Source organism: Typopeltis vanoorti, chromosome 20, assembly GCF_054136105.1.
Source record: "Typopeltis vanoorti isolate ZY-2024b chromosome 20, IOZ_Tvanoo_1.0, whole genome shotgun sequence".
NCBI classification, from domain to species: Eukaryota; Metazoa; Arthropoda; class Arachnida; order Uropygi; family Thelyphonidae; genus Typopeltis; species Typopeltis vanoorti.
This window is the reverse complement of record NC_143568.1, coordinates 55,883,137-55,903,157: the sequence shown is the minus strand read 5'-3', so window position 1 is coordinate 55,903,157 and position 20,021 is coordinate 55,883,137. Positions and strand designations below refer to the sequence as shown.

Here is a 20,021-nt window from a genome sequence, read left to right as displayed (position 1 = left end):
ACTAGACACCACGATACTTTTGGATTTTGCTGAGGCTTTTAACAGAAGACAGAGGTAGACTGTTGCATAAATTGGAGAATATGTGTTTGAATTATAGAATATTTGCATGGATAAGAGGATGGCTGACTGACAGATATCAAAATATGGGAGATGTGAGTCTACAAGATTTAAGGTAAAGAGTGGTGTACTACAAGGATCAGTGCTTCATCCACTGTTATTCAATTTATACATTAATGATATTGGGAAGAATTTGACAAGGGACATACAGCTATTTGCTGATGATACAAAGATAGGTAGGATAATCAGGAATACTGTGGATATGCAGTACTTGCAGAATGATTTGAATAGGCTGGATTTGTGAGCATGTGAAAATGGATACCAGTTCAATGTCAGTAAATGTAAAGTCATGCACTTTGGCATGATTAGATATCAGATGTCGTATTATATTGGTAGGATTATACTTGAAGAAACTGATGAGGCTAGAGATCTTGGAGTGTTTGTAGATAGAAGTTGAAGTTCAGGGGCCATGTAACAAAGGACTGCAAATACAACTCAAAGATAATTACAATGCTGAAACAAAACAAATAAAGGCAAAAAGCTTTTAAGTTCACATGTAAAGGCTTTTTGCCTCTTTACAAGGTGTTGATAAGATCTCACTTTGACTATTGTGTACAGGTCTGTTCTCCTGGTTTTCATTGTGATTCTGATATACTAGAGAGGGTGCAAAGGAGAGTGTTAAAAATGATAACAGGATTATGAAGACAGATTGAGAATTTGTAGAGTGGAGACACTAGCAAACAAGAGAAAGAGGAGTGATATGATTGAGACTTTCAAACTTCGAAGGGTAATACAGGATTTCAGTTGATGGAATTTTTCAATTGACTGAGGGTGGAGAAAGGACAAGAGGGCATCCTTGGAGGCTAAGAATGAATGCTACTAAGAAGGGGTGAGGGCTAGATTCTTCTCTCATAGGGTGGTGCGTGATTGGAATGGATTGCCATTGGATGCGAGTGCAAGCAGTATGAATGAATTCAAGAATAAGTATGATAGCTGGTGAGTGTAGTATATGTGTCCTCCCTCAATGAGTTCCTGACTCCCTAGAGGTCTCTCTTAATAATGATAATAATATATATATCTATGAAGCCAGATGTCTAATCACAGGAACCTCTCCTTAAACTCATTCACTGACTAAGCACTCACAACCACCTCTGGCAACCCATTACATCCATTCACCACCCTTCAAGCAAAAGGTCTAGTCCTAACACCCATACCAAGCACACTCTTACAGTTTCCACAAGTGACCAGTCATTCTCTCCCTTCCAGCCATGTGCTGGGGGAAAAAAAAAAACCTTCATTGTCAACCTCATAAAACTGCATTTAATAACTTACAGGTTCTATTATGTCTCCTCTTTTTCATCTGTCAGATTGGTTTTTTTTTTTTTTTAAGCCAACACCCCTTCAACCTATTCTCACAGGAAGCATTCCATAGACCTGTCACAATCTTCGTCACTCACATGTGGATCCTCTCCACCACTTCATTCCAACAGAACCCAGGTGACTAGATCTGTGCACAGTAATTTAGCATGGCCTTATCAGTCTTATAAAGAGGAGAAAAAAAATTCCCTAATCACTGCTACTTAATCATGTTCTACAATAATATATTGGTGCATTGGATTGGAGACTGGCTATCTAATAAGTATCAACAAGTTGTGTATGGGGGAGCAATATCCAGGAAAAGGAAAGTCACTAGTGGAGTGCCTCAGGTGTCTGTTTTAGAGCCATTATGTTTAATTGTATATTAATGTTTAACTTGTATATTAATGATATTGGTAAAGATTTGTTCGTCCCAACTTTGCAGATGATGCAAAGTTGGGACGAACCATAAAGAGTAGTGAAGATGTTGTGGCCTTGCAAGAAGATTTGAATAAATTGAGTGATTGGGCATGGAAATGGGGATGTGAGTTTAATGTTGCAAAATGTAAGGTTTTAAAATTTGGAAAACAAAGATGGGATGCAGAATTTATGCTTGGTGAGAATATATTGTTGGAGGTAGAGGAAATAAGAGATCGGGGGTGATAGTGGATAAGGATCTAAAATTTAGGGGACACTTTGCCAAAATTGCGAAGACAACACAAAGGCTTCTGGGAATGATGCAGAGGACACTGATGTGTAGGGAGATTCTTGTTCCCTTGTATAAGGCTTTGATTAGGCCACACATGGACTATTGTGCCCAGATTTGGTCACCGGGTTTTCAGAAGGATGAAGAGATGTTGGAAAGGGTCCAAAGGCAACTGACTAAGGTAGTTTCTGACCTCTGGAATGTTGAGTATGAGGAAAGATTGAGAAGATGTAATTTGCAGAGTCTGGTGGAGAGGAGGAAAGGGAGATATGATAGACCTACAAGTTGGTAAGATTGTTATAAGATCAATGGTGGAGAAGTTCTACAGAGAATAGTGGGAGATCAGGAGAGAACCAGAGGTCATCCCTGGAAACTGTATAAAGAGGGTGTGAGTATGAGAGTGAGAAGCAGGTTTTTTTCATGCAGAATTGTGAATGATTGGAATGCCTTGCCTGAGAGTGTGGTATCTGCAGAGAATTCGAGTGTTTAAAGCATGGTATGATGAGCTGTGTGTATGATAAAAGGACCACCCTGATGAGTCTGACATGGGGTTTTCGGTAATCAGATTTCATGATTATTAATAATAATAATCATGAAGTCTGATGTACTGTTTTGGTAGCCATTGTAGTATGTCCTCTAAACTTTAAGTCCCTGTCCACAATCACCTCCCTCCACTCCAAAAAGTCCTTAGCCTCATCAAGTTTCTTCAAGTTCAGTTCTATCAATATATCACACAGCTTGGGATCTCTTCTTCCCAAAATACATCACCTTACACTTGACCACATTAAACTGGCAGCCAAATTTATCTTTGCCTCATACTGCCTGACTATTTAAGTCATTCAACAGGATCTTTACATCAGCTGCATTTACTATTGCTATTGCCAGTTTTGCATCATCAACAACAAACAACTGAATATTTCCTGTGAAATCATTTCTCATATCACTGATGTACAAATTAAACAAGAGACAACCAATAGTCACCAGCCTTCTCCTGAACTCAACTCCTCCATAAACCACTCTAATATCTGTCAATCAGCCAACTTCTAATCCAAATTACCACTCATGTTTATTCCCATCTGCTTCAATTCATGCAACAGAGTTCCATGCAAAGCATTTGACAGGATTTCACAAAGTCCAGTAATATTATCAAATAGCCATTTCCCTTATCCAACTACATTGTCACTTTATCTTCAAAAGTAAGCAAATAATTCAGGTTATGTCTAACATTCACAAAATCACATCTCTTAAAGTATACTCCTATACAACCAGTAGTGAATTCTGTCTATAAATTTCTGCAATACCTTAACCACCATGACTGAGATATGGATTGGCTTATAAATAGCAATTTCTGTCTTAGAGCCTCCTTTATGCTGGGGAACTATTTTGTCTTCTTCCCAGTATTAAGGCTTAAAATAAGGAGCTTGGTCAGAGGAGCTGATAATTCCTTGCACATTGAGGTTCTGCAATATTCTGAGTGCCTCTATTTTTCAACCTTTATTTTCCCATCAGTCAAATATTACAATGCTGGACTGAAATTCAACATTGCAATATTACTGCCTAGATGGCACACCACTACAAGCAAAACAATCACTCAGCAACTCAACTATTTGGCTTGTTTCTGTTATCTCCCCACCGTCAGCCCTTAGCCATCCTTATATCATCATTTCTCCTTTTACCTGCCACATAGTGCAAGAATTCTTTAGGATTTCTTTTGTTCTCATCTCGCTAGCTTTATCTCATAATTAGCTTTGGCCTTCTTTACCATACAAGGTCACCTTTCTTGCCTGTTCCTTATACTGCTCATGATTACCTTCTTTATACTTTCTCCATAACTTTTTCTTTATCTGCAATTCCTGCTTAATGATTCTATTCATCCATCTAACTCTTATCTGATTTATTCTTCTGACTATGGGTTGGCCGAGTGGTTAGCGTATCTGCTCTCCAGACAAAAGGCTGCAGGTTTGAATCCTGCTGTGGGCATGGAAGTTTGTGATTGCCCGTGGAAATACTAGTGGTGGGCAGTAGATGCCATTGGTGTAGTTACAATTAGTTGCAGCTGGTTGACTGAGAGGCGGAGACATTTGTAGAGTAGGTGCCCCTCCCTCATCGAGTCTTTGGACTCCTTGAAGGTGTCACGTAATAATAATAGCCTGATACTGCTTTCTTCAAACACCTCCTGCTATGCACCATTAGCATCTCTTTCATCCTAATGCTTATGTCATGACACAGCTGAAAGTTGATTCCTCATCTTGTTTATCACCTGCTTTGTAATTCCACACATCCCTTCTTAACAGAAAATTCTGTATGTCTGGCAATCTCCAAGGTCAAGACTACATGATCGTTTTGGCCAAGTAGAGGCAGAAAAGCTAGATTGGTTGCTGTTAAGTTCTCTGATAATATGACCGGATCCAGCACTCTAGAACCTTGTTTCCCTTCATTACATGTTGTCTCAGGTAATCTCTTAAGCACCTGTGTAAATTCCATTTCCTTCCCTCTGTATGATCATTCTTCCACTCAATCTATGTCCCCATAATAATTACTCAATCTGCATTCATCATGCCATTTACCAATGCATTGTCATCTACATTCATCCTTATACCACCTGGATTACAGCAGTAACCAATTATATATTTCATCCTGTTGGCTTCTATTTTCGCACTAAATAACCTCAAATGAATTGCTCTCTGCATCCACCCTTCTGATGTTCTACTTTTTTTCCTTTTTTTTTGTGGCTTAAATTCTTCTGCTAACATCATCAACCCCCCCCCCCTCTCTGAATCCTGTTCCTTCTGTCCTCTCTGAACACAATATACCCTTTGCATTTTATTCTTATGACTATATTATCCTCAGTCAACTATGTCTCCCTAATGCCTATAACTTCTGGTGAAGTTAAGATAATCAATGACAAAAATTCTTCTTACTCTGAATAATTCTGGCATTAATATACATAGACTGCAATGTTCCCTTAATTGCCAAACTTTCTTTAGACCTTGTGTTCTAATCCCACTACAGCTAAGAACTGGAGGTATATATGAGGGTGGTCTGAAACTTCTCGGCCTAACAATGAAAAAAACGAATTTATAATTTCAAAATTATTTTTATTTTTCAACATAATCTCCCTTAAGACTAATACATTTATTCCAGTGATGTTCCAGCACCAATATTATCCTGTCCCTGTAGTGGTTCTTAGTAAAATCTGTAAAATACCCCTCTATAATTGCAATCACCTCTTGATTCAAAGAAAAACACTAACCAGCAAGGAAGAGTTTTAGTTTTGGGAAGAAACAGAAGTCAGAGGGAGCAAAATCTGGGGAATAGGGTGGATGTTCCAACAATTCATAGTGTAGATCCCTTAATTTTCTCATTGCCAAAACACCTTTGTGGGTGTTTTGTCCTGATAAAAGATGATTTTTTTTTCCTTCTGCAAACAGATTCTTTTCTCATGAACTTTTTCATCTAGTCTGGTTAAAAGATCGGAATAATATTCCTGCTGTGAGCATGGATGTTTGCGATTGTCTGTGGAAATACTGGTAGTGGTGGTGAGTAGATGCCATTGGTGAAGTTGCAATTAGTTGTAGCTGGTGGATTGAGTGGTGGAGACAGTTGTAAAGTAGGTGCCCCACCCTCGATGAGTCTCTGGACTCCTTGGAGGTGTCATGTAATAATAATAGTCCGATACTGCTTTCTTCAAACATTTTTCTAATGTTTGAAGAAACATCAGTTTTATTATTGCTTTACCCTTTTCAAGATAATTAATAAACAAAATGCCTTTAGCATTCCAAAACACTGATGCTATGACCTTTCCTGCTGATGGAACCTACTTTTTTTTTTGTCTTGTTTGGTGCTGAACAACCAGCTTCTGTCCACTGTTTTGACTGTTTGAATTCTGGTGTGTAACGGTGAATCCAAGTCTCATCAATAATAAGAAATTGATGCACAAAATCATTTTCATTCTTGTTAAAACGCTCCAACCACTGTTCAGAGATTTTCATGCAAGTGCATTTTTGATCTACTGTGAGCAAGTGCAACACTCACCTTGCACAAAGCATTTTCATTTGCAATTCTTCATGCAAAATTTATCTTACACATTCTTTTGAAATGCCTATAGTCTCAGCAATTTGATGCACTTTGACTCGTCGGTCATCCAATACCATATCATACTTGATCAATGATTTCTGGTGTTGTTACACTTTTTGGACGTCCTTCACGTGGATTATCTTCAAGGCTGATATGGCTATGTTTAAACTCGGCAGCCCATTTCTTAATTGTCAAAAACGAAGGAGAAGAGTTCCCATAAATTTTTATAAACTTTGAATGAATTTCTTTTGCCGTTAAACCTTCTTTTACAAAGAATTTTATAACCGCACGATACTCAGTTTTATCCATTTCAAGGGATAAAGACAACACTTTTGCTTCAGACAGCTGTATAAAACAAACTACTTGATAGAATGACTTGCAATTTCACATGGATGCTTATGACAGATGTACCAACTTAGAAAAAAAAAATCTTGCCGATAGTGTTGCCATCTATGATCCAGGCTGAGAACTTTTCAGACCACCCTCGTACTGACAGGAATAGAAGTATCAGATTTATTGGGTATAGCATTTTTTTAGCTTATTCAATTTCCCCTGAAGGGCCATCATATTGGCCCCATCTTTATGCCATCTGCAAACAACTCAATATCCCCTTGCAATCTACTGACAATGTCACTGATATAAAGGTTAAACTTAACAAGTCCAAGCATGGAATGCTGTGGAATCCCACTTTTGACCTTTTTGCTTGGCATGACCAGAGCCTCCTTATCCATTGGGCTAAATGGGTTATAGCCCAGAGGTGCCATTGATCCAAGGGCAGTTAAGAACAGAGTATGTTGAAATGTTTTTAAAAAAATTTAAATTAGAATTTTTAAGCTTCTTTCTATTGTGTGTATTTTTATAAATACAAATAAACTACCTTTATTATATTATAAATATTGTTGAATTAAATAAAAATGTGCAATGACAATATATTTAAAAAAAAAATGTTTTGCAATGAAAATTATTTAATTAATTATATATTATTTAATTAGTGCTCAATCCAATCTGATTAAGGCACCAAATGTTTTTAGCCCAGGGCACTCAAAGTTTGTTAAGATGGCCCTGGGCATGACTCCCTCATGTACTACTCTTTGGTTATGTATTAGGCAGCCAATCTACAATCCAATTCACTAACCTGTTATCTAAACCAACATACTATATGGCACCCTGTCAAAAGTATTTAAAAAAAAAAAAAGCAATATATGCTTTTCCCCTCACCAATAGCTGTTTCTACTTTATTATACATGGCAAGCAAATTATTGAAACAAGAACACCACTTAACAAAGAAATTCTGAAATTAACAGATAACATTATGCTTGTCCTATGATGAACGCAATCTCACTAATTTCTACAAAATCTTAACTACAGAACAATCTTATCAACCTTCATATCTCATCATACTGCTCCAAAGAGACTAATTTCTCTCTTGAATCTTAACCATTTGCAGACATAATTTGCTTACTGTGATCAGCAGCATCCCCTCTCACCATTCTTAACCTTCCCGTCTTTGTGAAAAACATCATACCTGCTATTCCAATTAAGATATCATTCTCATTCAGCCATATTTCACTTATTACAATTTTTAGGCAAATAAACTCAATCAATGAACAATTCCATTTCCCTTTTTTCTGATACTACTGGCATTCATGAACAGGCACAATAATTCATCTTGGTCTATAACTAGTCCTGTCTATGCCATCCCTCATATGCGATTGCTCCACACTGTCCTCCTTCATAACACTAACCCAACCATCCCCATACAACACAGACCATCCCATTCATAAAACTGGCCATACCCATATATATACATTCATTATTGCTTTCACAATCTACTCTCCTCATAATGTAAGAGGAGAGTAGTCATCAAGGCAGTCATCAAGCCTGACTGCCTTGATGACTCCCCATTTCCCTGTCCAGCTTGCATTCTCATTCCTCTCTCTACTTTCCTCTATTCACAAGCATTTCAGTCACATGTTCCCCTCCTCTACTTGTTCATATCACCTCTGATTCCTTGTTCCATTCCTTCTAGAAATGGTCTCTCCAGTTGATTCATAACAACTCCATTCAGATATAATCTCTTTAATAAAATTCCAATCAAATGGAAAATTGCACTTGTTTCTCCTCATAACTTTATTAGCATACCATTCACGATTTTAGCTCACTGTCTCACCTCATCATACCTAGGTAACACACCAACTACTCTTCCTATTATAATGGAATGAATTTGATGGACATGAGGATGATATATTTGAGTTAAATGACTTGAGTGTTGTTTAGTGAGATATTAGAAGGAGAACTAACTATTCTGGGAAGGCAGTTACAAGTGAGTGAGTGTGTGCATGCACACCTCCAGGCACCTGAAACAGGTCTGAACTAAAACTGCAGAATGTAATTTCATAGGTCTCAAATATGAATGTCACAACTAGGAGATGTAAAAGGTAGTTGTGAAAGCAAAGGAATACTGTTTTTCATTTTCTGTATACTAAGACATGAAGCATCAGTTATTGCCATTATTGAACTGGTTATTAGAGGATGTGGTTATAGGGATAGAATACAAGAGTAACATATGTTCATGGAGTATACTGATGACACTAGAAGAAAAGCAACTAAAAATGGTAGGAGATAAGCAGAAAGGTAAACATGAGAAGCAGCACATTTGAAATAATCTGGTGTTAGAAACCATCAAGGCAAAAGATATACTGTAAGAGGACAAGGAGTACAAACAGGAAGATATAGGACATGTATCAACAAATTAACTCAAATAGTGCAAGGTGAGTAATTATTATAGGATACTTCTACGACAAGGACAATTTGATCCTGCAGTGGAAAGTCAAGAGAAATAGTCAAGGGGTTATTTGAGAAATAGCATCAACTGCATGCCTATTGTCAGGAGGAAAATCAGGTGGGAATTTAATGGATGAGAAGCATCTTTAAGCAAGATATCCTCTCCCCTACCCCACCCCACAAAAAATCTGCTATGGAAATAATCAAATCACAGGCAAGAAGAGTGGCTGACATGGTCATCGTCCAGTAGCATCCTCTAGCAAGAGGGTTGCAGCAGATGAGCAGCTCTTCTCCATTTCTCTCTGTCTGTTGCTTCCATCATTCTTAAACCAGTCCATTCCACGATGTCATTAAACCACTCTCTAGTTGGTCTTCCACGTCTACTCTTCCCCTCAACTTTCCCTTGTAATATAGTTCTTGTCAGGTGTCCCGAAGAACCTCTCAGAAGATGTCCTGCAAATCTAGTCTTTCTTTGCATAATATTCTTTAACAGTGTTCTTTCCATCCCAACTCGTCTTAAAACTTCTTGATTTGATATTCTTTCTGTATAGCTAATCTTTTCCATCTTTCTATAACTCCACATTTCCAATGCATTAATTCTTTCCATATCTCTCTTTTAGTGTCCATGACTCACTTCCATAACTTGCAATACTCCAAACTGTTGCTTTAACTATTCCAATTCTAATGCCTATTTTAGTGTTCTTGTTTATTAAAATTCTCTTCATTTCCATAAATGCCAATTTAGCTTTGCCCATTCTATTTCTAATGTCCAACTCTGAAGTTCCTTTCTCTGAGATCCAGCTACCTAAATATTGAAATCTTTCCACTTCTAAAATCTTTCCTCCACATCTTATTTTTACATTATCTCCTATTTTTCTACCCATTATCATTATCTTGGTTAATCAATATCATCCACTACCCTCTTACTCAATATGTTAATGACATGTAAGAAACTGACTATTTGTTGTGTTAATTCTTAGTCCATACTCTTTACAAGAGTTTTCAATTCTTTGAATAATTTGTTGTAACCCATTTTCACTTTCTACCATCACTACTACATCATCTGCATATCTTAAGTTATTAATGATTCTTCCGTTTATTTTTATTCCTTCTTCTACATCCTCAAGTGCCTCTCTAAACATTTGTTCACTATAAAAGTTAAACAATAATGGTGATAACTTGCATCCTTGTCTGACTCCTCTCTCCACCGGGAATTCTCCTGTTTCCTCTCCATTTACACATACTGATGTTATTTGTGACCAATATAATCTCTTTAAAATTTCCAAGTCGGAAGAGTCAATATCAGTATTGGTAAGAAGGCAAAATTAGATTACAAGGGGAAGATAGCTGAGCAAACCAAAAGAAATCCTAATGAGGTTTTTTTTTTGGAGGGGGGGGGGGTATATAATTAGTAAAAAGAAGAATGTTTATGGTAGAATCACCTTAAGGAACAGTTTGAATTATTAATTTTGATTATCATTCAGATGAATTATCATCCATCTGAATGATACATCACTTTGCAATGATGTATCATTCAGATGAATGATATTCCACTGCCTGATGTGACAGGGAACGATGTGGGAATAATACTACTCCACACTACCCCCCTTCAAAACACTCTACCCCAACCATCCCCATGCAATTAATCCACATACGACCCAGGTCAACCCATTCATAAAGTGGCCAAGGTAGATGAATTAGTTACTAAAAGATACTACAAATGAGTTTAAGGAGTGGTATGATGGACTTTGTGTTTCTTAGGAGGGGGGGCCTCCCCTCGATGAGTCTTGACAGACTATGTTCTTAGGAAGGACCTCCCACGACGAGTCTTTTGACTCCATGGAGGCCTGAATAATAATAATAAAAAATAATAATAATAATAATAATAAATACACTATTAAATATGGAAATAAAAAGAATTAGCAAAACTAGTATGGTAAGATATTGACTGAATAAACTTAGATAGAATAAGAGAAAAATTTACATGGGACTTCAAATATGGAAGTTCTGAGAAAGATTAGGGCAATAAACAGAAGGCATCAGTAGCCAAATCATATTAAAAAATTAAGGTATTAGAAAGGAACTGAACATTGTTAGCATTCAAGAAGTGTGAGAAGAGCTAATCTCAAATGGTATGGTCACTTAGACAGAATGGGGAGGAAAGGTTAGCCAAACAAGTATCCACATTTGGCTAAACTTTGAAGGATGATAAGAAAAGACCCAGAGGAAGATCACAATCTAGGTGAATTGATCAAGTAAGAAGTGCCTTAGAAGTATATAAGATCTGAAAATACTGGAGTTCTGACAGATAACAGATTAATTTGGAGAAAAACTGTCAAGAGGCTAGTAATGATGTAAACGTTTCATGAAGTACTATCATAATATCCTGTAAAGCTCTCCCCTGTTGAGGGTATATATCAGGAATCTGATGACGTTAAAGAAAAACTTTGTAATGTTAATATCAATATGATATTAATTAGTAGAAAGTAGTCGCCAGAGTAATCAGTGCAAAGTATCATTTGATGTACAGAAGTAAAAAATGACAAAATATAGGAAAATCAATATCATCCACTACCCTCTTACTCAATATGTTAATGACATGTAAGAAACTGACTATTTGTTTTACAATAGAAATACTGTCATACCTCATGATGACTTAAATGCTGTTATGTGATGTGTAATGCTGTTATATTTTCTTACCTGATGCAGACAGCCATAGCCTCAGCTGCAGCAGTACCTTCATCTAATAAAGAGGCATTGGCAATATCTAATGCTGTTAAATCTGTCACTAGAGTTTGATAATTCAAGAGACTTTCCAATCGTCCTTGAGATATTTCAGCCTGATATGGGGTATACTGTGTGGTCCTAGTCAAAGAATATAGAAAAAATTACTGAAGTTCTCATTATATAAGTAATTTAATTTAAAAGTATATGTACAGCATGTTAAACTTCCATGAGAATATTACACAATTCAACATATAGTACATAAGGATATAACTGCTTTACTTGCAAGGGTTGAATACTTTTTGGCATTGGTTAGCTCAACTTGGCCAAAAGTTATAGGCATTAGTGAGACCTGGTTGACAAGGATGATGTGGTCTCAACCTTGCATTCTTAGGAATAAAATGCAATGCATATGGTGTTTTCAGAAGGGAACAGAATGGGGAGAGGGGTGCTAGAGATAGCAGAGGAATTAAAGCCAGAAAGAATAGATGAACATCAGACAGATTCAGAAGGAAAGATATTCAAAGATTGTATATATCTTTCCTTACCTGATGCAGACATCCATAGCCTCAGCTGCAACAGTGCCTTTATCTTCATCTTAGCCAGCCTGGTTAAATGAATGGTTAGCATACCTGCTCTCCAACCAATAATTGGCAGGTTGAATCCCTTTTGAATCCCTCCATGAAGATGGATGTTTGCAACTCATCTTTGATCTTTCATTACTCATCTTTCATTACCCAGTGTGAAACCACTGCTTTACTTATTGGAGGACTGAAGTGGATGAAAACGTTCCATGTTTGGTCTCCAGAGCAGGGCTCCTGGGACATGTAAAGTTATATAAAAATGAGAAAAATGAAAAAAATGAAAAAAAAAAAAAAAAATCCTTAGCCTGCCCACCCCAGTACAAATGTACTATAGGTTTAGTAATAACCTTTCATGGGTGGTAACGATATATAAAAAAATAATAATAAAGAGGCACTGGCAATATCTAATGCATTAAATCTTCACTAGAGTTTGGCCAAATTATAGAAAGCTAGCTGGCATATCAGCCTGTGATATATAGGTTAAACAATACTAATCCCTGTGGAACTCCCCCCCCCCCCCCGGAACATGATCATGACAAGCTGAAGAGACAACTGGCTCTGCCATTACATAAGGCATTGAGAGGAACGAGATGGTGGTGGTGTACAAGAGGTAGAGTCCAGAAGTGTTTAAAGAAAACAGTATCAGACTGCACACCCAGAGTCAGAAAAATAATACAGTTAGATGAATGAATAGCATTATTAAGCAACAGTCACAGATAAAGAAAAGGTTGTGGAGGGTGACCTTGTATGGTAAGGAAGGCCAAAGCTAATTATGAGAGCCAAAATAAGTCTTAAGGAGTACTTTTGCTATGTGGCAAGTGAAAGGAGAGATGACTATGGAAACAACTTTTGAAAATGTTGAAGGTGAGGAGGTAACATAACCAAACCAAACACTTGAATTACTGAGTGAGAACTGCTGGGAGAATAAAGGTCGAAGAAATGGAGATGCTCATAATATTTCAGAATCAATGCAAACATAGCGATGGGTTAGATGGCATATCAGCCCATGTATTATGGAGAATGTATGAAGGAATTATCTCCTCTGACCAAGCTGTTTAATTTAAGCCTCATTAGTGGAAAGGTGGCAATGGAGTGGAAAGGGACAGAGTCCCAGTGCATAAAGGAAGCTCCTAGATAGAAGCAGTAAATTATATGTCAATCAATATCTCAATAGTGGTGGTGAAGATATTGGAGAAATTGGTGAAAGACGGAATCTGCATGGATAGGAATATGACACTGTAAGGGACAACATGGTTTTGTGAAGTTTATGTCTTGCATTAGTAATCTGCTTACTTTTTTATAATAAAGTAACAAAGGAGTTGGATAAAAGAAATGGCTACTCAGTGATATTGCTAACTTCGCAAAGGCATTTGACAAGATTCCACATAGAACTCTGTTGCATAAATTGGAGCAAAGGGGATGGATATGAATCTGGTGATATGGATTAGAGGGTGGCTGATTGACAGATATCAAAGAATGGTTTATGGAGGAATTGAATCAAGGAGACAGCAAGTGACCAGTGGTATACCACAGGGCTCAGTACTTGGTCCACTGTTGTTAAATTTGTATATCAGTTATATAGAAAATGAGCTGAACAGGAAATATTCAGTTGTTTGCTGATACTAAACTAGGAAGAGTGATGCTAAATGAAGATAATGTACAAATACTGCAGGAAAACTTACAGTTTAGGCTAAAATAAATGACCACTAGTTTAACATGGCCAAGTGTAAAGCAATGCACTCTAGTAAGAGTGCAAAAGCAGTACACTATACTTGTTGTTTTAAGGATACTTGCGACATAAGACTGAATGATATAATCACGTAATCACAAGAAAGATATTTATTTAACCAAATATTTCGGTCTGGAAATAGCAGACCATCGTCGGTGGTATTACAAGAACAGTTTAAAAAATATACAAGCTAGAATACTAACAATAGATCGTTGAAATTAGAACATGCCGCGTGATGTTATATCACTAAGTATGAAACGAAATATTTTGAAGTAGAAACATGATTGAATTTGCTATTAAAAAAAAAAAAAAAAAAAAAAAAAAAAAAATTTATGAGTAATCTTGATTAGGCTTTCCCAGATTTTTGATATAGATATGCAGTCATTACGATTCAGGTTGGGATGATGGAGCAAGGCCTCCACGCTTTCCTTGAACAAACGTTCGAACCTATAACGGGATCTATGTAAGAGGCGCGTTTTGGACCAAAGGATGCTGTGGTCAGTTTCAATCCCGTGTTGAGCCAAACCAGACTTTTCAGGTTTATTTTGTGAAGAATGGATGATTGATGTTCTTGGATTCTTTTTTCAAGAGAACGTCCAGTCTGTCCAAAGTAAGAGAGATCACAGTTGCAAGGAATTTGATAAACTCCAGGAAGAGATAAAGTTGAGCGTTTGTCTTTAGGAGAAGGAAAATGAGAAGACAATTTGTTAATAGGAGAATACGTAGCTGTTAAATCATATTTCTTCAAAATTCTTGCGATAGGTTCTGAAATACCGGAGATATAAGGATTAGGTACTCGACGTATTGAATCTTTGTTGTTTTGTGGAGGATTATAAGATGTAAGAAGACGTTGAATACTTTTTTCAGAAAAGCCATTGAGTTTCATGTGTTGCTGGATAGTAGAAAGTTCTTTCTGTAGATAATCAAAAGTAGAACAATTAGTTTTGGCTCTTTTGATGAGACATTTTATAATTCCTGTTTTATGACATGGATGATGGGCTGATTCTTTCAGAATATAACGACCTGTGAATGTTGGTTTCCTGTATACTGTAGTTGTAAGAATATTTGAAGATGATCGGATGAGGAGAACGTCTAAAAAAGATAACTGGTTGTTTTCTTCTAATTCCATAGTAAACTTCATGCGATGATGTAAGGAATTAATACTGTTTAAAAAGGAAGATAAAGTGTTTTTACTGTGAGGCCAAATAGCAAATATGTCATCTATATATCTTACCCAAAAAGATGGTAGAGGGAAACTAGATGTGAAGAGGACTTTTTCTAAATGTTCCAAATAAAAGTTGGCTAAAGCTGGAGAAAGAGGACTTCCCATGGCTGTTCCTTCTACTTGGCTATAAAATTTGTTTTGACATATGAAATAACCAGAATGTATAACGAAATCGAATAGTTTTATAATATCTTGAGGAAAGATGTCAGCAAGTAGTTTTAAAGTTTCCTTAAGAGGTACATTGGTGTATAAAGATTCTATATCAAAACTAACCATAAGATCTGTAGGTTGTAATGAGACATCTTTTAATTTTTCTAAGAAATCTGAGGAGTTTTTTAAAAAAGAACTCGAGTTGCCAATGTAAGATTTCAGTAATTTAGCTAGATATTTGGCTATACGGTAAGTAGGAGAATCAATGCAATCTACTATTGGACGAAGAGGATAGTCAATCTTATGGATTTTTGGAAGGCCATAAAATCTAGGAGGTCTTGCAAAATGAGTTTTAAGTCTTTCAATTGTGTCTTTATCCAAACTGATGACTTCATCAAGGAGAGAATTTAATTTCTTTAGTTGTCTGTTGGTTGGATTATAATCAATTTCTTGATATGTGGAGCGATCTCGAAGCAAAAGAGAAAGTTTTCTTCTGTAATTTACTGAGTCCATAACTACTGTTGCTTTTCCCTTGTAACCTACCTTGTATAACTGTTCTTGTAATACCACCGACGATGGTCTGCTATTTCCAGACCGAAATATTTGGTTAAATAAATATCTTTCTTGTGATTACGTGATTATATCATTCAGTCTTATGTCGCAAGTATCCTTAAAACAACAAATTCTTATCCTTCACGGGGAAAATGCTACCAAAATAACTGGTAAATTAGGAAAACTTTCAGTTATACAAGGTAGGTTACGAGCAAAGATTAATTTCTTAAAAAAGTGCCGCGACAACAAGATTATTCCCAATTTCGCTAAGATTAAAGAAACAATAAAATCTCCTGGAGCTCATAATATTTACCGGAACACAAGTTTATCTCTAATCCGTAATCAACTTAAAGCTGCTAAACGTGATCTTGCTATTCACAGTCATCAGACTTCTGATTTACGCACCTATATATCCACAAATTTGGATCCACATCTTTCTCACATAGTTCTAAATGTAGCTAAACGTTCTACTCAACGTGCTTATAATAAACTAAGTCAACATCTTAACCGTAAATATGAGGCTCTTTCGTCTAAACAATCCAAGCCATTCATAACTCCAGATAATTGGATTGTAAATATATCCGGACGTCCTTTGACTAAAAGCGAAACCCTCATCCTTTCAAAAGGACATGATTTTTCTATTGTTCCAAATAAAATACCATATCTAGATTTCCTAGTTAACATTGAAAGGAATCTTAATCATCTAACCAGCGATAAAGCTAATGCTCTTCGCCTAGAAGTCGCTTCTTCTCTACTTAAGGCTAAACTTCCTCCTTCTAACATATCTCCTTCTGAAATGAAATCTTTACAGTCCTTGAGAAAAAATAATCACCTCATTATCACTAAAGCTGACAAGGGAAAAGCAACAGTAGTTATGGACTCAGTAAATTACAGAAGAAAACTTTCTCTTTTGCTTCGAGATCGCTCCACATATCAAGAAATTGATTATAATCCAACCAACAGACAACTAAAGAAATTAAATTCTCTCCTTGATGAAGTCATCAGTTTGGATAAAGACACAATTGAAAGACTTAAAACTCATTTTGCAAGACCTCCTAGATTTTATGGCCTTCCAAAAATCCATAAGATTGACTATCCTCTTCGTCCAATAGTAGATTGCATTGATTCTCCTACTTACCGTATAGCCAAATATCTAGCTAAATTACTGAAATCTTACATTGGCAACTCGAGTTCTTTTTTAAAAAACTCCTCAGATTTCTTAGAAAAATTAAAAGATGTCTCATTACAACCTACAGATCTTATGGTTAGTTTTGATATAGAATCTTTATACACCAATGTACCTCTTAAGGAAACTTTAAAACTACTTGCTGACATCTTTCCTCAAGATATTATAAAACTATTCGATTTCGTTATACATTCTGGTTATTTCATATGTCAAAACAAATTTTATAGCCAAGTAGAAGGAACAGCCATGGGAAGTCCTCTTTCTCCAGCTTTAGCCAACTTTTATTTGGAACATTTAGAAAAAGTCCTCTTCACATCTAGTTTCCCTCTACCATCTTTTTGGGTAAGATATATAGATGACATATTTGCTATTTGGCCTCACAGTAAAAACACTTTATCTTCCTTTTTAAACAGTATTAATTCCTTACATCATCGCATAAAGTTTACTATGGAATTAGAAGAAAACAACCAGTTATCTTTTTTAGACGTTCTCCTCATCCGATCATCTTCAAATATTCTTACAACTACAGTATACAGGAAACCAACATTCACAGGTCGTTATATTCTGAAAGAATCAGCCCATCATCCATGTCATAAAACAGGAATTATAAAATGTCTCATCAAAAGAGCCAAAACTAATTGTTCTACTTTTGATTATCTACAGAAAGAACTTTCTACTATCCAGCAACACATGAAACTCAATGGCTTTTCTGAAAAAAGTATTCAACGTCTTCTTACATCTTATAATCCTCCACAAAACAACAAAGATTCAATACGTCGAGTACCTAATCCTTATATCTCCGGTATTTCAGAACCTATCGCAAGAATTTTGAAGAAATATGATTTAACAGCTACGTATTCTCCTATTAACAAATTGTCTTCTCATTTTCCTTCTCCTAAAGACAAACGCTCAACTTTATCTCTTCCTGGAGTTTATCAAATTCCTTGCAACTGTGATCTCTCTTACTTTGGACAGACTGGACGTTCTCTTGAAAAAAGAATCCAAGAACATCAATCATCCATTCTTCACAATAAACCTGAAAAGTCTGGTTTGGCTCAACACGGGATTGAAACTGACCACAGCATCCTTTGGTCCAAAACGCGCCTCTTACATAGATCCCGTTATAGGTTCAAACGTTTGTTCAAGGAAAGCGTGGAGGCCTTGCTCCATCATCCCAACCTGAATCGTAATGACTGCATATCTATATCAAAAATCTGGGAAAGCCTAATCAAGATTACTCATAAATTTTTTTTTTTTTTTTTTTTTTTTTTTTTTTTTTTTTTTTTTTTTAATAGCAAATTCAATCATGTTTCTACTTCAAAATATTTCGTTTCATACTTAGTGATATAACATCACGCGGCATGTTCTAATTTCAACGATCTATTGTTAGTATTCTAGCTTGTATATTTTTTAAACTGTTCTTGTAATACCACCGACGATGGTCTGCTATTTCCAGACCGAAATATTTGGTTAAATAAATATCTTTCTTGTGATTACGTGATTATATCATTCAGTACACTATACTGATGGAACTGAAGGAAGCTGATGAGGCCAGGGATTTGGTGATTGTGGACAGGGAGTTTAAGGTTAGAGGACATATCGCAAACGTAAACAAAACAGCAGATCAGATTTCATGGTTGATGAACAACACACTAACAAGCAGGGATACAGAGGTTGTTGTTTCCCTATATAAGGCTTTAATAAAGCCATATGTGAACTACTACACAGAAATCTGGACGGCCGGATTCCAATGGGATGAAGAAGTGGTGGAGAGGATCCAGAAGAAAATGACAAAGATTGTGGTAGGTGTATGGAATGCTCCCTATGAGAATAGGTTGATAATGATCTGTGGGATTAAAATACTAGCTGATAGGGAAGAAAGAAGAGACATAATAGAAGAACATAAATTATTAAAGGAGTTTTAATGGGATTGACAGCAAAGACTTTTTTTCAGTATATAGCAAGAATGGAGAGAACAAGGGATCACCAGTGGAAATTGCATAAAAATGGAGTTAGCAAGGATGTTAAGACTAGATTTTGTTTGGAGGGTGGTGAATTTGTTGCCAGGTGGTTGTGAGTGCTTCATCAGTGAATGAGCTGAAAGAGATATTATAAGTCTTGTGAGAATAATGGCTGGTGTATGAAAAATGGATCTCCCACAATGATGAGTTGTCTGACTCCATGGAGGGGAATAAGAATTTATTTCCCTCAAATCCTGGTGACCAAATTGGAGCATGGTCTGATCAGGGCTTTATACAAGTATTATCATCACCATTTGGTAACATCCATGGAGTCAGACTAAAGAGTCCACTCAAACAGTAACATGTCTATCATAATGAGCTTTGAAGTTATTTACACTACCTGCACTCACAAAGCTCTCACCTAATGCATTCCACTCATTAACAACTCTCCATGTAAAAAAAATCTACTCCTCACTCCCTTTTTCACCACATCCCTATACAACTTCAGGTGATGGCCCCTTGTTCTTCTCATCTTAACATCCACTCTTTTTATAATTTCTTCTTTATTAATCTGATAGAATCCCTTAACTAACTTGAAGGTCTCCATTATATCTCCTCTTTTCCTCCTATCCACCAACCTCTATAATCCACATTCTCTCAAACGGTCTTCATAACCAACACTCCAGAGTACTGATATCACTTTGATTATTTGTCTTCGGACCCTTTCAGTGTTTCCACATCACAATGAAAACTAGGTGACCAAATCCGAGCACAATAGTCTGTATGTGGTCTGACCAATGACTTATATAGATGCACCACCACCACCACCTCCTTATCCCTACATGTCAATGTACTTTTTATCATAGCAGCAATGCAATGTGCAGTCTTTGCAACACGTGTAATGTACCCTCAGAACTTCAATCCACCGTT

General features: G+C 36.4%; 1 protein-coding gene across 1 annotated transcript in view; it reads right to left on the bottom strand.

Annotated features, from left to right (window-relative positions):
- Positions 1-20,021, bottom strand: part of LOC150095455 (glycine dehydrogenase (decarboxylating), mitochondrial) — a 649,342-nt gene that overhangs the window by 497,178 nt on the left and 132,143 nt on the right. The window contains exon 4 of the mRNA XM_090410555.1: positions 11,681-11,845. Coding sequence (XP_090266681.1) covers positions 11,681-11,845 — 165 coding nt within the window. The remainder of the gene's footprint in view (positions 1-11,680; positions 11,846-20,021) is intronic.